Genomic DNA, 14,467 nt, shown 5'->3' with positions numbered 1-14,467 from the left:
CTCCCGCTGAAGGTTACATGTCCCACAATGACAGGTGAAGAGGCAGGTAGCAAGTTTACTACTTGAACAAGTTTACTCGCTCGCTTCATCGATTCTGCCATTACCAGAATTTTTTGGGGGCTTTTTTACATGGCTGAACAAAGATTCAAAATTAAAAAGGTAAAGTAAGCCTCTATCTTCTTGGATCTTCAGACAGATCGTATTTTTGTTCAGCACCTGTCATACATGTTTGTCCATTGGAAACACAGAAGAACCCACGAGCTCTTTCTCTTTTGTTGTGTTAATAATACAAATCACTTACTAACAAGGGTGGAAGTAATTAATTACATTTACTCCCATTACTGCAATTGAGTAGCTTTTTTATGTACTACTTTAGAGTGGCCTATTTTTTAAGTCGGTAATTTTACTTTTACTTAACTAAGTTTTTGCTGAAGTATTGTACTTATATAGCTAAATTTTTTGCAACTGTCACCTCTTTGCAGTCAACAGAGCGTCAGCGTCATGACCCTACCTGTGGCTTCCCCCTGGCTCATTTTAAAAACAATTATTTTGACAGCTGTTATTGTTAGATTTATACTGTGGTACACCATATGCATAGCTTTGGGAATATGCTGCAGCACAAATATGGATAAATTAGATTAGTGCTGTGTTAATGTGATTTGAAGAATCACCTGTTAAAGATGTACTGTCACAATTAAATCAACTTTTCAACACGTATCCAGAATATCAAATGAAAAAATATAGATACAGCAAGGTTTTTTTAAAATAAATGCCTAACTATAACATTTTATCATTGTTAAAAATAAAGTGCACATGCAAGCAGCTTACTGAGCCACTTGAGAACCCAGAATTCAAACACTCTGCACCCCACACTTGCAGATTCCCATGCAAACCATGCATGTTTCTACCATCAGGGAGCAAATCCTAAATATCTCATTTGCATTTTTGTTAGCCGGTCATGATGTCGACTTTTGTTCTGTCCACTGTCAATAGAGGACAGAAGAAATGTCTTTTCTCAACTGTTAAGCACAATTCCTGTGTCTTTGAAATCATTTCCAAACACACCTGCAGACAGGAGAGAACACCACCGAGCAAAGAGACACCCAGAGAGGCGGCAAGGGAAGAACAGGTGAATACATGCTATCAGTGATGAGTCATGAAACAGTCAGGCCAGCCAACACCTCTGTGGTTTGCCTGTAGTTTAACAGGAAATACTCTAATATGCATACATGAATAAAATATCACTTATTAAACATTCTGCTCAATTGATTATTGCCCCTCACACGATGAACCAGTGGTCTGATTTTGATGAAACTTGGAGGGATGAATGCCATTTTGGCATTGTGTACAAACACGTTTCACAGCCAAGCTTTATTAAAACCCACACTTTATTTTAAATTCTAGTCAAGATCCCAAGGTTTCCAAAGATACCAAATATGTCATGATGAATTACAGGGAAATGTGTATAAAATGATGCAGAAGACATCTAGATTTTGTCCATTTGTTGTAATGGTGCAGCCAAAAAAAAAGGCATCTTGGGTTTGAATATTTCACTCAATATAAGCAGCTGTAGCTTCAATGGAATGAGCAGATACAGAATATGGATGTGACATTGTTGTAATGTACAGTATGGAGAAAATGTTTTTTCTAACTTTGAAGCTACTTTAGAGGAAATTTAAGGGGAAACTTTGAAAGCTAGAAGTTACACAAGGCTACTGTACCCTATTTCTTCACTTAGCCTACTGCACAAACTGCACACTATTTACAGTATATGGGACGTCTGAATAGAACTGATAATTCTTTTTGCTTCAGCTTGAAAAGCTCTCAAGCCGAACATTATTTTGTTTCTGTTGGGCTTTGCGGCTGCCGGGCCCGGCCGCTCACAGATAGTGTATAGACTTAAGCTGAAGGCTCTATCACTGTTCTGTCATTGATTTTCTGACAAGGCGGACGTGTTTACCAAGCAGGGGGCTGTGGAGATGTCTGTTTGCTTGGTTTGTTCTCGCCGACACACAGAAGTTGGCAGGAAAAGCTAAACAAACTTGCACATTTCCTGTTCGGAGGGGAAAATAGAAAAAGGAAATAGCCCCCAGCAGAAAAAATGGTTCCCTCAACTCAATATCAAAGCGATGACCTTTAGAGAGCTAACAGAGCTAAGTTGGAAATTTTAGAAAATCAAAAGGTTACTAGTGAGCTATATTAGGAATAGGGGGGAAAGTAGATCTTAGTAGGCCTGAAAGAGAGAGAGAGAGAGAGAGAGACGCAGACAGAATTTTTTCTGTTAAACCACTTTTGCCACCCAGCCATTAATTCAACCAGAAATAATTTGATGTGACAGGGAAATCTCTTTAATAAGGGAGCTATGTATAAGAGGCAACATAGATTTGCTTCAGATTATGGCCATGAGCAGTAATAACCCTTCATCAGACAGAATAGAAGATCTGTACTATGGATTATTTATGCTTCACACATTACAACAATAGCGATGACACAAAGAAAAGGGTGTATGGGACATGACTTCTCATCAGGGACAAGAAATAACACGGTTTTATATAAGTACATAATCAATGTCCATTTTGAAAATCACTTACCTTCTTCCATTCAGCCAAGATAAATCAATACAGCTCCTCCAAGACAGGAAACCTTTTTCTTGAAACACGCACAGATATTGGTAGTTTCAAAGGCCAGTCAGGGAATAATAACAGACAATGATAAAGTACACCAACTCTTTATCCCTTTACATCCAGCACAGAGGAAGCCTATTCCCTTCCAGTCAATACAAGTAATTGCTGTGGAGAATTATGTCCGGTAAAGTGAGACAGCTAACACATAAAGACATGAGGAAAACCCCCTGGAGGGGCCGAGGCAGACACAGGTCCCAGCGGCCCGTCAGTCAGATCCACAGGATGAGCGGAGGCCGGGACAGAAGAACATTCATCTATTGGTGTCTTAACTACCGGGCAGACTGTTATCAATTTACAGGCCGCTAATTGACTGTCAGTACAGCTCATTAACCTGAAACTAATCACTGATGTCACATTAAGAACACATGTGCAATAAATAAAGCTCAGGAAACTTGATATTACTAGTAATTTCTGATTTGTTTACTTGTGAAAAAACTTAAAGGAGACAATAGGAGGCAGTTTAATTCTAAATTACTCAATAATTTATAAATCCTGACTGATTTGTTATTGTGAAACCATACTCTAAAGAGACATAAAGGACAGATTATTTAGTGTCATAATACTGCAGCTTATTCAGATATTTCCAGGTCAGTATATTTGTCTATAAGGACAAGAGTAAGGTGATAAAAACTGTTATAAAAGTGAATTATTAGTTAGATTAGTGTTAATTTAGTAAAATTTTCAGATAATTTTACCAAATCTAGAGCTGTAGCTGCAGTTTACCGATCATTTATTTTGGATAATGATACTGGAATTTATAGTATTGATGTTATGGTGTATTTACACTGAAATTGAAAGTGTAATTTATATGACCGCTGGGTGGACTTTTCACAAACTTGTAAGTGTAGCCAGGCTGACTTAGAGGGCTGGCCCACTCTGTAGCCAGGTTTCGCTCGGGGGCAGGTCACCTTAAATGTGCCCTCCCCTAGAGTGGTTAACACCCATTAGAGAGCACAGGTGCTGCTCATTACATAGAAGTAGGTGCCCCTCAATAAGTACTTGGCATTTTAGAATGTTTGGTTGTGCTGCCCTCATCCCTCACTCTCTTGGTCTTCCTGAAAATGGTTGGAGCATGGTTTCTGACACCTTATGTGAGTGATTTTGCATTTCGGCTACCTTAGAAGGTCTATGCTGAACTATTTTCCAATTGCTACTATATAACTATTACTGTTGTAGGCTGGAGTGAAGACACAGCCTAGAACAATCACCACAGCCTAAGTATCCCAAGGGGTCTATCCTCTACTGATGTGAAGGTAAAACCTTGAAGTTAAATAGTACTAGAGGTATTGGTTCTGGAATCTGTGGACATGTTTTAACCACCTTTGTGTTTGCCTGTTTCCTTAGATTGTCAGCTGCTGTTTTGCCTGATTTTTATCTTGTCTGTGTATCATTGTTCCTTTTACTTCATCCCAAACCAGCTGCCTGTGTTTCTTTCTTTTAAACCTCTGGCTGCAGGTCGGCCTTGTCAGGAGCGGAGGAGCAGTTGTCCTGCAGAGAGAGGCGGTTGCTGGCAATTCCCCCTTCCTCCACCTGTTTGATGTGTTTCGTTTTATATACATATAATATTATTCACCATTTGCTGTGCTATTTTGTAGTGAACCCGCACGTGTGGCCTTGACTCCTCTGGGATAGCCTTAGTACTTTAGCCTCTCTCTATGGACAATCAACCACTCCTCCTGGCTGTTAGAGGCCTTTATGTTGTTGCAACTTGTATGTTTTTATCACTTTATAGAGCGTTAAGCTTCCCGTATTCAAGCTTTTAACTTGGATCTGTTGTAAATTCCAAATAAACTTGTAACTTTTTATACTTGGAAAAACTACGCCTCTGCTCCTTTTTGGAAAGGGTATAACTCAATTCTGGTTAAGAACTCCCAAGGTGGTGAAATTCCCAAGGTGGCGTTGTCAAATAATTTACCTGGCTTCTCTTCTCGGTCACATAAGTAACCCACTTTAGGCTATATCAGATCATATGTGTGTGTAACATTGTAAGCTTCCTGTATTTTGAAGCATTTCCAGCCCCTTTAGTCATTGACCGCTGACACAATTCTTCTTTTAGAGTACAGTATAGGAAGCAGAACAGTACTGGAGGAAAAGAAGCTCCAGGTCTACAGATGGAAGAAAGTAACTATTCTAAGAAGGAAGACGTGCGTGACGAGGGGATTACATATGTGTCTTTAGAAAGAATTCAAGTCAGTCAGATGAAGTCCAGGTCTGACCAGGGCCCCGTTCCATAAAGCGCGCTAAGAAAAGTGGGGATTAAAATCCAAAACCTGACTTGAATGAACCTAACAAATCAGTCGGAACTAAAGCGGTTCCATAAAGCTCAATTCAAGTTCACGCAATCAGACCTAATTCAAGACAGGTTCAAGTAGTCAAGATAATTGCGTGTGCACGCCATTCTTAAGCAGTCCGAGAGGTCGATCATGGATCAAATCGATACACCATGGCAAAAAGCAACGGTAAAGAGAGAGAGGCAATGTTCACGGCCACCGAGCGGCGCTTATTAGTAGAAATATATGAAGAAATGAAACACATAATAACCAAAAAAGGTCCAAAAGGACTTCCTGAGAAAATAAAATAGTTGCAGGAAACCAAAGTTCAGGGGGTATCAGTGCCCCTGTCAGGAGGGAGGCAGGCGGACGCAGTGAAGTGTGTCAGGAGGGAGGTGAGTCAACAAGCTGACAAGGGATCAAGGGTTCAGCAGGGGGGAAAAAAGTGAAACTGAAATAGTTTGTTTTATTTTTTTTAGTTTCTGGGGTTTTTTTCTGGTCGTTTATACACAACAAATACAGTTATGAAAGTGGTTTAAATAATACTAAATCATTATATCAAAAATAAAACAAAATCAAACATATTGTCTGACCGGGGGCGGGGAAAGGTGTAGGCTGAAGCCTAAGCTTATTGTGCCTACCCTTAATACTTAACAAGGCATTATCCTTGCTCTACCCAAAATAGCTGTGAAACAAACAACAAATAAATTTTATAAAGAAACACAACAGCATAAAACAGAAACAGATAAACAAAACAAAGACAGTTCATAATTGTCATTAATTTCTCAGTGTTGGTCACAGCTTTTGTATCTTTCAAATGTAATGTTTTTGAACATTTTCTTAAACTTACACATTATTACATTCTTTTAGTTCATTATTACAACTATTCCATAATTTGACCCCTTTAACTGTCACACATCTATTTTTCACATTTGTCCTTACCCTTTTTTTCAAACATATAATTTCCCCTGAATGGATACCTGCTCTCCCTCATTGAAAACAACCCTTGGATACAGTCAGGAAGTGTTCTGTCTTTTGCTCTAAACATTATTTGTAGAGTTTTAAAGTCTACTAGGTCCATACATTTTAAGGCATATGAATTTGTAAATAATGAGTTGGTTGGGTAATTATAATCAGCCTTATTGACAATTCTTATGGCTCTTTTTTGCAGTATAAAGATGGAATTTGTGCTAGTTTTAAGTGTTTCCCCATACTTCCACACAGTATGTAATGTATGGAACTATGAGTGAGCAGTATAGAATAAATAGTGAGTTATAATTCAAGATGTCCTTAGTTTTGTGCAGTATTGCAATGGATTTAGACAGTTTTGATTTGATATAATTTATGTGAGGTTTCCAACAGAGATTATGGTCTATTATCACTCCCAAGAATTTGTTTTCATACACTCTTTCAATTTCTACATCATTAATCTTAAGAGTTGCTTCAGAGTTGATTTTACGATTAGTATAGAATACTAGAGTATAGAAACTAAAGATGCCAGTATACTGTAACAACTGTCCTGTTATTTCTTTGGAGGCTAATGAAAATGACATGGGACTAGGAAAAACAATGCCTAGATCATGACAGGAGGAATTCTGATTCAAAAGGAGTTTATAGATAAAGTTGTGGCCTTTCTGCCTCCTTAATGTCCAAGGCACGGCCTTCTTCAGCGTGGCGACACGGAGCATGACAAATGACTTCAGAAAGAGTAAGTTGATTGAAAAATCAAGGTTCCCTGTTGCTTAGAAGACAGAAGCATTGATTGTGTTCAACTGCAATCAGCCAAATGAGAGATGAGATGTTGTAATTCCGGACCTGGCAAATTCAGCTGGGTCCCGTCCCAACAGTGTGTGGGCAGCATATGATTTCTTTGATCACCCCCCACACCGCCTTTCCTCTCTCTCTCTCTCTCTCTCTCTCTCTCTCTCTCTCTCTCTGTCTCTCTCTCTCTCTCTGACAAGATGACTGCCTCTCAATCTTTGGTTAAGGTTTTTTTTAAGGATAAGCTGTTTACATGCGGTCCTGTATACATGATTAAACTAAATCCTATGGAATCACTATGGAAACTAAGCATGCAAAATAGACCTGCACCACCAACAACAGACAGAATAAGATGCATACATGCCTCATGCTGTCCCAAGTGTGTTCTTTAGGCTTCTCATTATTGTCAGCAAGAGCCTATGGGATAACATAACATGGGTATTCCAAAATAGCAATGGGATATTGCTGTGTGAATGCACTCAATATCTTTATGTATTATTTTTTATCCTTCCCCCACACATACTGTGAATTACTTACTTACAATATGTATGTACAAATGTATCTCTTTGCGCTCAAACTTCGGTTTACTTTTTCTGCCCATACTTTTGTGTGCCAACCGCATACACATTCACATGCAAACCCATGCAACAGACACACACAGTGCACACACACACACACGCACTCACATCCACACAGGACATCATCAGGAGAGCAGAGAGGGAGCCCACCGGGTGCTCTCGACTGCACCCAGACACCGTGGAGGAGCATCAGACATCTTCAGCCCACTGACTGCCCACAGCTCACTTCATGATATGGAATATAATACAGTGTGTGGACTATACATATTGTACAAGTGGGCAAGCAATCACCAGCATAAAGTGAGTTCAGCGGGGAAAAGCATCAATTCAACTAATGAGCCTGACCTTTTCCCGTCCATACCGCTGCATTATTACAGCAACATGCAAATAAAGCACTTTGTAAATCACGTATCAAAGAGCTCATCTCATTTCCATCAGCTGCTGTTTAACTCTGTGATGGACGTGTTTGGCATGAGGAAACACCAGATGTGCTTTTCCACTCTCAGCAGCAGATACTACACATGATTTCACTTTACTTTTCACTTTCAAAGACATTTCCATGCCAGTAGAGTAGGTTATTATGAAAAGGAGAAACTTATTTTCATATCGTAAATTAATCTTACATAATGATACGAGCATGAATTATGAAACACCCCACCTCTTGGCGTTCAGAATGTAAAATGCCGAATGTTTTTTTGCTTCTTGCATAAGACTACTCAAGCTTGGCGAGACGCCTAATAATAGACCTTGGCCTCCGCCGCATAATGCTGTCTTTGCATACCCAGAGAGACGGATAAATACACAGAAATCACTTTTTTTTACCTTCACACCCCTCACTCCTCCTCTTTTCTTCTTCTCCTCCAGAAAACGTTGTCTGCTTGTCTACTTGATGCTTCCTCCTCTCCTCTGCTCTCCCATGGTTTTCTCCTTCCCTCATGTCCTCTCCTTTCTCCTCTTTTCCTTCTCCCTTAACTCTTTTCTCGTTCTTTTCTCCCTCTTTCAACCAATCCCAAAGGCTCTTCTCACATTCAACCCTTTATCCCATGTTAGTTTCCAATTCATGTGGTTCATTCCATTCAAACCCTGTTTTCTTGATGCACATTCAGACTTTATATTAAGTTAATTGTATCCATAGATGGACACATATATATATATCAATATAAAGAACGAAAAACTGCAACAGCAAACTAGATGGCAGCACATACTTCCACCAACGCTATGCAATTGTCAATATATGGCAGTCCCACATATTGGATTTTCACCAAAAGTTAATTTCTTCCATGCCCCATTACAAACTTGTTTCACATTGGGATATGCACACATTTTCATGACTGGACCTGAAATGGGATATGAGATCTGCTTGTTCAAATTCTTGCCACCTTTAAGCATTTTAGCCGATTATCTCAACACCACATGGCCAATCAGCTCTATATCTGTTCAGTGTCCGTTAGTGCTGCCCTTCTACCACTGAACAAAGTTTTGGAAATATTGGCAGGGAAATGAGCTCTCCAGTGCCCCCATGTTGTTTGACTGGGCCAATAATGGAGGTTTGCCTCATCTTCTGTCTGCTGATAGGCCACAAAGTTGTATGGTGTTACATTAATCTGTTTGGAAGTTATATGTCTTTTTATGAGAAGCCATCTGTTCATAACTTTTGGAGTTATCCTGCTAACAGACGGAACAGGGCGAAAACATAACCCCGTCCAACTCTGTTGGCAGAGCTACAGTAAATATTAGTTACAAGAAATACATTCTGTAAAAAATAAGTGTACTGTGGTTATATCTAGGCTGATAATGTGGCCTACTTGTTCTATACTTGTGAGGCTGAAGCCTAACTTGTAGGGCCTGTGGCTTGCTTTTATTATTATTCAATAATCTCATCAGCCTTATAACAGCCCATAGCGGTTTAAGTAGCACTACTTAAGAAAATTAAGCTAGTGGCAGAAACAACTCTAACTTCTCCAAATATTAAAATACTGTCCACTTTTATTGAAAATTATGCTATATGCTTTTTGCACATACACAAAATAGAATAAATACATAATAAATACACATCAGGTAACACCAGTCTGACACTTTTCTCATTTTATGATCTCCTTTTAAAAGGCTGAAATGCATGGCTCTGATCCTTATATAAGGAGGATCACAGGATCAAAGAGAGTACAACTGTTCCTCAGACGCTCCTCTGTAACGGAACAGGGAGGGTGTTCAGTTTAATGTGGGAAAAACAGATCTTGTGACATCAGACAAAGTGCCAGGTTCAATCACTTACCTACAAATAGAGTAGAAAAGTCAGTTTCTTTAAGATGAGATGTCTGTACAGTATGTGTGTGTGTGAGTGTGTGTGTGCCACATTACATGAACGGACTAATGCAGCAGATTTAAGTTTTAGTTCTACAAACATTTCTCGGAGGCAGAGCTGCTCTGGAGGCAGAAGTAATCTGATTGGTTGAGTTAAACCTCAGTGGGCGGAGCCACAGAACCACACTTTTTTAGCTAGCTGGTAAACTTGAATGGCAAAGAAGGTACTCTCAAATATAAACAAAATATATAAATGACAATGAGTTATTTTTTTTCATTCATTCATGATCATGGTATTCATGATGTTAGGTCAGCTGCTAGCTAACTAGCTTATCTAGATAGCTAGGCTAGTTTGAAGCTGAAGGACTTAAATGAATTAGGCTAACTAAAAATGCATTAACTAAAATAAAAAGGCAAGATTTGTGACTATCTTAAAGCATGTAATGTTACAAACCTTTGGAATTTGCAAATTTGGATTTTTTGGGAGTTTGTGAGATTTCATAAGAATGCAGCTTTTTCATTGGCTCAGGACTATCATGTGATGCAGTTAGCTCACCACTGTAGATTTCTGCCTGACAGGCCTTACTGAGGGAACAAAAGACCCTCTGGCCTACTTTGAACTTACTTGCTCACTTGTTAACTTTAATAACTTAGTACGGCTAGATTGCATTTTTCCAGTTAGTCGCAGAGCGCTAGGCTTCATAATATCAGCTTCCTCCTCTCTTACCTCTTGTCTTTTTCACTGGGCTTCAGTCTAACCTTACTGAACCAATGAAATGGTTTCAGCCTCCAGATGGTGGAGGCTGGTTTCTGCCTCTGAGAAATGAAACCAAAACTCCAGTCTGTGACTAATGCACACTGTCCACAGTCCAGAGGGTTTTCTGTTTTTGGCTTTGAGGATTGATGGTACAGTATCCCGGCCTGTCGCAGGGATCAATTACCAACGGATGGATGAGTTAGAGGACACCTAGCTGTCTCGAAAAAGATTATTGGTTCAGATTACTGGCTCAGAACAGAGGCTGCTCATCAATTTAGGAAGAGAGAGGGGCTGCAAGAGAGCAAACTCCATCACTGGATAATCATTACAGTCACCGCAGCCCTTGAAATGAGGATACCAATGATACAATTGATCACAAAATGATTTCCACACACTTTTATATGTGAGTAATATCAGTATGTGTATGTGGGATGCCTGTTTGGAGAAGCTGAGAGAGAGAGAGAGACAGAGAGATTAACCCTCCATGCTTTGCTCTCAGGTGTGTGTCCTCCATCTCTTATTATGGGGGCAGTGATGTTTGATTTTCTAGAACAAATTAATTTAATAGCCAAGTGTTGCTTCATGCCAGCCAGGCCAACAGTGTTGTCCTTGAACATAAGAGACAACTGGACTTTGATGCAGTAATGAATGTGAAGAAGGAAAGTTTAATTGAATTGAACTTTTCTCAACTAACACTGCAGCTCTATATATTTTTATTAAACAAAACACACATCTCTATATCTGTAAACGAGCCAGAGTAATGGAACATTTTATTAAAATCAGATGTTCTCAGAATGGTTTTATATAATTCACTGACATTTCAAGATCTCTGCAATAAGTTAATCATCAGCCTATTATTTTCAGGTATGAAGTGCAGACAGATCAAAGTTAATTCATTCATGTTAATTAATTTTCTTTTAAAGATACAGTTGCGGGCAGCCTATTATTCATAACAGAGGACATTAATTTCATGTCTGGTACAAAATCAGCGGGTTATGTGATGCTGTCACATTTTACGGCGCATGTGCGTGTGTGGTCAGGGCAAGGAGAGGGAAAGAAAAAAGAAAAAAAAAACATTAATTATCCATGCTGATTCAATACGTCGCTATCAGTCTCATTTGCAGCACCAACATGAGCAAAAGGACACACTGGAGATTCATTTGAAGATACAAAACCGATTTTTTTTCAATGATTAGTCCAGCATATCTGCATGCCTTTCCCCAATTAACTCCCTGACCGCGCTGCTGACATTAGATCCATGGTCAGTACATACCAAACTTTTAATGAGTATTTTTAATCAGTCGTCTTTTAATCATTAGATCCCTCCGCGTGGCCCAGAAATGATTTTCTCTCCTTTTTCTCTCTACATCTCCGACAATATTTTCTCTCACATTCATTTGAACAAAGTTGCCAGTTAGGAAATATTTACAAACGCATCCGTTAGATATTTAAACATTTTTTTATATGTATTCTTTTTTTTTTATTCAAAGATCTTGAGTGTGTGTTAAAGTGGTGACGTCAGGAGCAAAGATCAGCGGCGGTGAGCGGAGAGGCGGATAACCAAGACACAACCTGTGCCGGTGCGCATCTTTCCAAACTTCTCCATCATTACAAGACAAGGGGGGAAAAAACACACACGGAGATTTTCATCAGAAGGAGCGATGAATAACAAGTCTATCAATTTAAACACGAGTCCGCCCCGGGCCGGCAGCGGCTCCGGGACTGTGGATCATGAACTGGTGATCACCTCCACTTTCGGGACGCTGCTCTCCGTGGTCTATATAATCGGGGTGTCGGGGAACGTGTACACTCTGGTGGTGATGTGTCACTCCATCCGTTTCGCCACGTCCATGTACATCTCCATCATCAACCTGGCCCTGGCGGACCTGCTCTACCTCTCCACCATCCCGTTCGTGGTGTCCACTTACTTCCTAAAGGACTGGTACTTTGGGGACGTGGGCTGCCGCATCCTCCTCAGCCTGGACCTGCTCACCATGCACGCGAGCATCTTCACCCTCACCGTGATGTGCACGGAGCGCTACCTGGCCGTCACCAAGCCGCTGGACACGGTCAGGCGCTCCAAGAGTTACCGCAAAGCCCTGGCGTGGGGCGTCTGGCTGCTCTCCCTCTTCCTCACCGTGCCCATGATGGTCATGGTCGCCCAGACCACGAAGAGCACGCCGGACGGGGGCGTGAAGCGGATGTGCGCACCCACCTGGGCGCCGCTGGCTTACAAAGTCTACGTGACCGTCCTGTTCGGCACCAGCATCATGGCACCGGGGCTCATCATCGGCTACCTGTACGTCAAGTTAGCCCGCACTTACTTGGAGTCCCAGCGCAACTCCGTCATCAACAAGGGCGGCAAGCGCTCCCCGAAGCAGAAAGTGCTGATCATGATCTTCACCATCGTGCTGGTGTTCTGGGCGTGCTTCCTGCCCTTCTGGATCTGGCAGCTGCTGCCGCTGTACCACACCAAGCCGCTGAGCCTGGCCTCGCAGACGCACACCTGCATCAACTACCTGGTGGCGAGCCTCACCTACAGCAACAGCTGCATTAACCCGTTCCTCTACACGCTGCTCACCAAGAACTACCGGGAGTACCTGAAGAACCGGCACAGGAGCTTCTACCGCTACACGTCCTCGTTCAAGCAGCGGCCGCCCAGCCTGTACTCGTGGGGGAAGTCGGCGTCCTCCAGCAACCAGTTCGAGTTCAACTCGGAGACGCTGGCCATGGGGACGCTGAAGTGACAGTGAGCCGCGTGGAAGGGAAGAGAGAGCTTTAGGAATCGCAACAGGTAACCCGATAACCTCTCCATTACGCTCAGGACGCCTTAACAACGTGCGTAGTTGTGTGCGTAAAAGTTAAGTGTTAATGATGTGATGAACGCGCATTATTGATTGGAATCCTTCTGTGCTCAGTATTGGCACAGATTCAGAGAATGTTTTCACCCTTTTAAACCTGAACTCTTTCCCATTTTCCATCTTTCAGTGTGATTCATTTGTGATAGGCTATTGTGTCAGGCCTATCCAGCCTCTAAAAATCAAAAGAAACCCTATTGTAACCCCATCCATGTCTGGCCATTATCACCCTGAGCCCCACTGAGCTCTGTCACCTCATCACCTCACCTTGAATGTTGCTTATAGGGGAGAAACAAGGCCTCAGTGCTAATTAAAATATGTAATCATGTGGGTAAAAGCCACAGATGTAGTGGAGGGCAAACCCACCTAAACTCAGGTTACCCACTTTTTGTTTGAAAAGTAGAGTTTACCCACATTTTAAGGCTGACATCAATCTTTATGATATAAATTCATAGTGTACATTATCAAACTGATAAGTTATATGAAGATATAGTCTTTTATAAGGGAAAAAAGGATACAATAATGCATTATTGAGAGTATAATTGAATAGTGTTTATATGGGTGGCTGTTTGCCTTATGATCACCAAGTGGAGTTGATAGTTTACCAACCTTTTTATTTTCCATGACATCACTGGTTAAAGTTCATATTACATACAGTACACTTGCACATTAGACATGCTGAATAGAGCCAGTTTGATTTAGGAACAGGCGGTGCACCGCTTTGTGGAAAGTGTCTAAATTTAGCGCTGTGGAATTGATTTGAGACCGTCTGTCCACAAGAGGTGTTCTCTGGCAGGAGCTGAAAAAAAAATCCACCTGCATGTCCAATCATTTTCGCTGAATTTGCACGCACCCTCCCACTGAGGCAAACAAACTTCCTCCGCTGTGATAAACTCAGTGCCAACACCACCTACTGCTGAGTGGTTATAGCTGTAGGCTTGTGCGCTGGGCCACCATTCACTAGACTAGACCACCAACCGTGGCCTACTTAGATACACTGTGTTACACTCATTGAGAAAAAATGACACGAAAAGAATATTTCTTTTCTGCATTTATCAAGTCCATGACCTCAGAGTGGGAATTCTCACTCTAAGATTTAGATTTTAGCCACATTCACTAAGCTGCTAGAACTGTACCATACTTACACCTTATACAGTTTTGTGTTTATGTGCTATTCATGGATTTTTTTTGTTTAATAATTGATCACTTGGTTTGACCAGCATCCAATGAGGATTTAGAGATTGTATCTTAAGAGAGG

The 14,467-nt window shown here is 40.9% G+C and overlaps 1 protein-coding gene across 1 annotated transcript; it reads left to right on the top strand.

Annotated features, from left to right (window-relative positions):
- Positions 1-11,926: 11,926 nt before the first annotated feature.
- On the top strand, positions 11,927-13,098 carry LOC139918484 (urotensin-2 receptor). The gene has a single exon (XM_071907884.2). It carries the CDS (start codon positions 12,013-12,015, stop codon positions 13,096-13,098), a length of 1,086 nt encoding a protein of 361 aa, XP_071763985.1. The 5' UTR covers positions 11,927-12,012.
- The last annotated feature ends 1,369 nt before the right edge of the window (positions 13,099-14,467 follow it).

Source organism: Centroberyx gerrardi, chromosome 20, assembly GCF_048128805.1.
Source record: "Centroberyx gerrardi isolate f3 chromosome 20, fCenGer3.hap1.cur.20231027, whole genome shotgun sequence".
In the NCBI taxonomy this organism is placed as follows: Eukaryota; Metazoa; Chordata; class Actinopteri; order Beryciformes; family Berycidae; genus Centroberyx; species Centroberyx gerrardi.
Note: the sequence above shows the minus strand (reverse complement) of the source record. Positions and strands in the feature narration are given on the sequence as shown.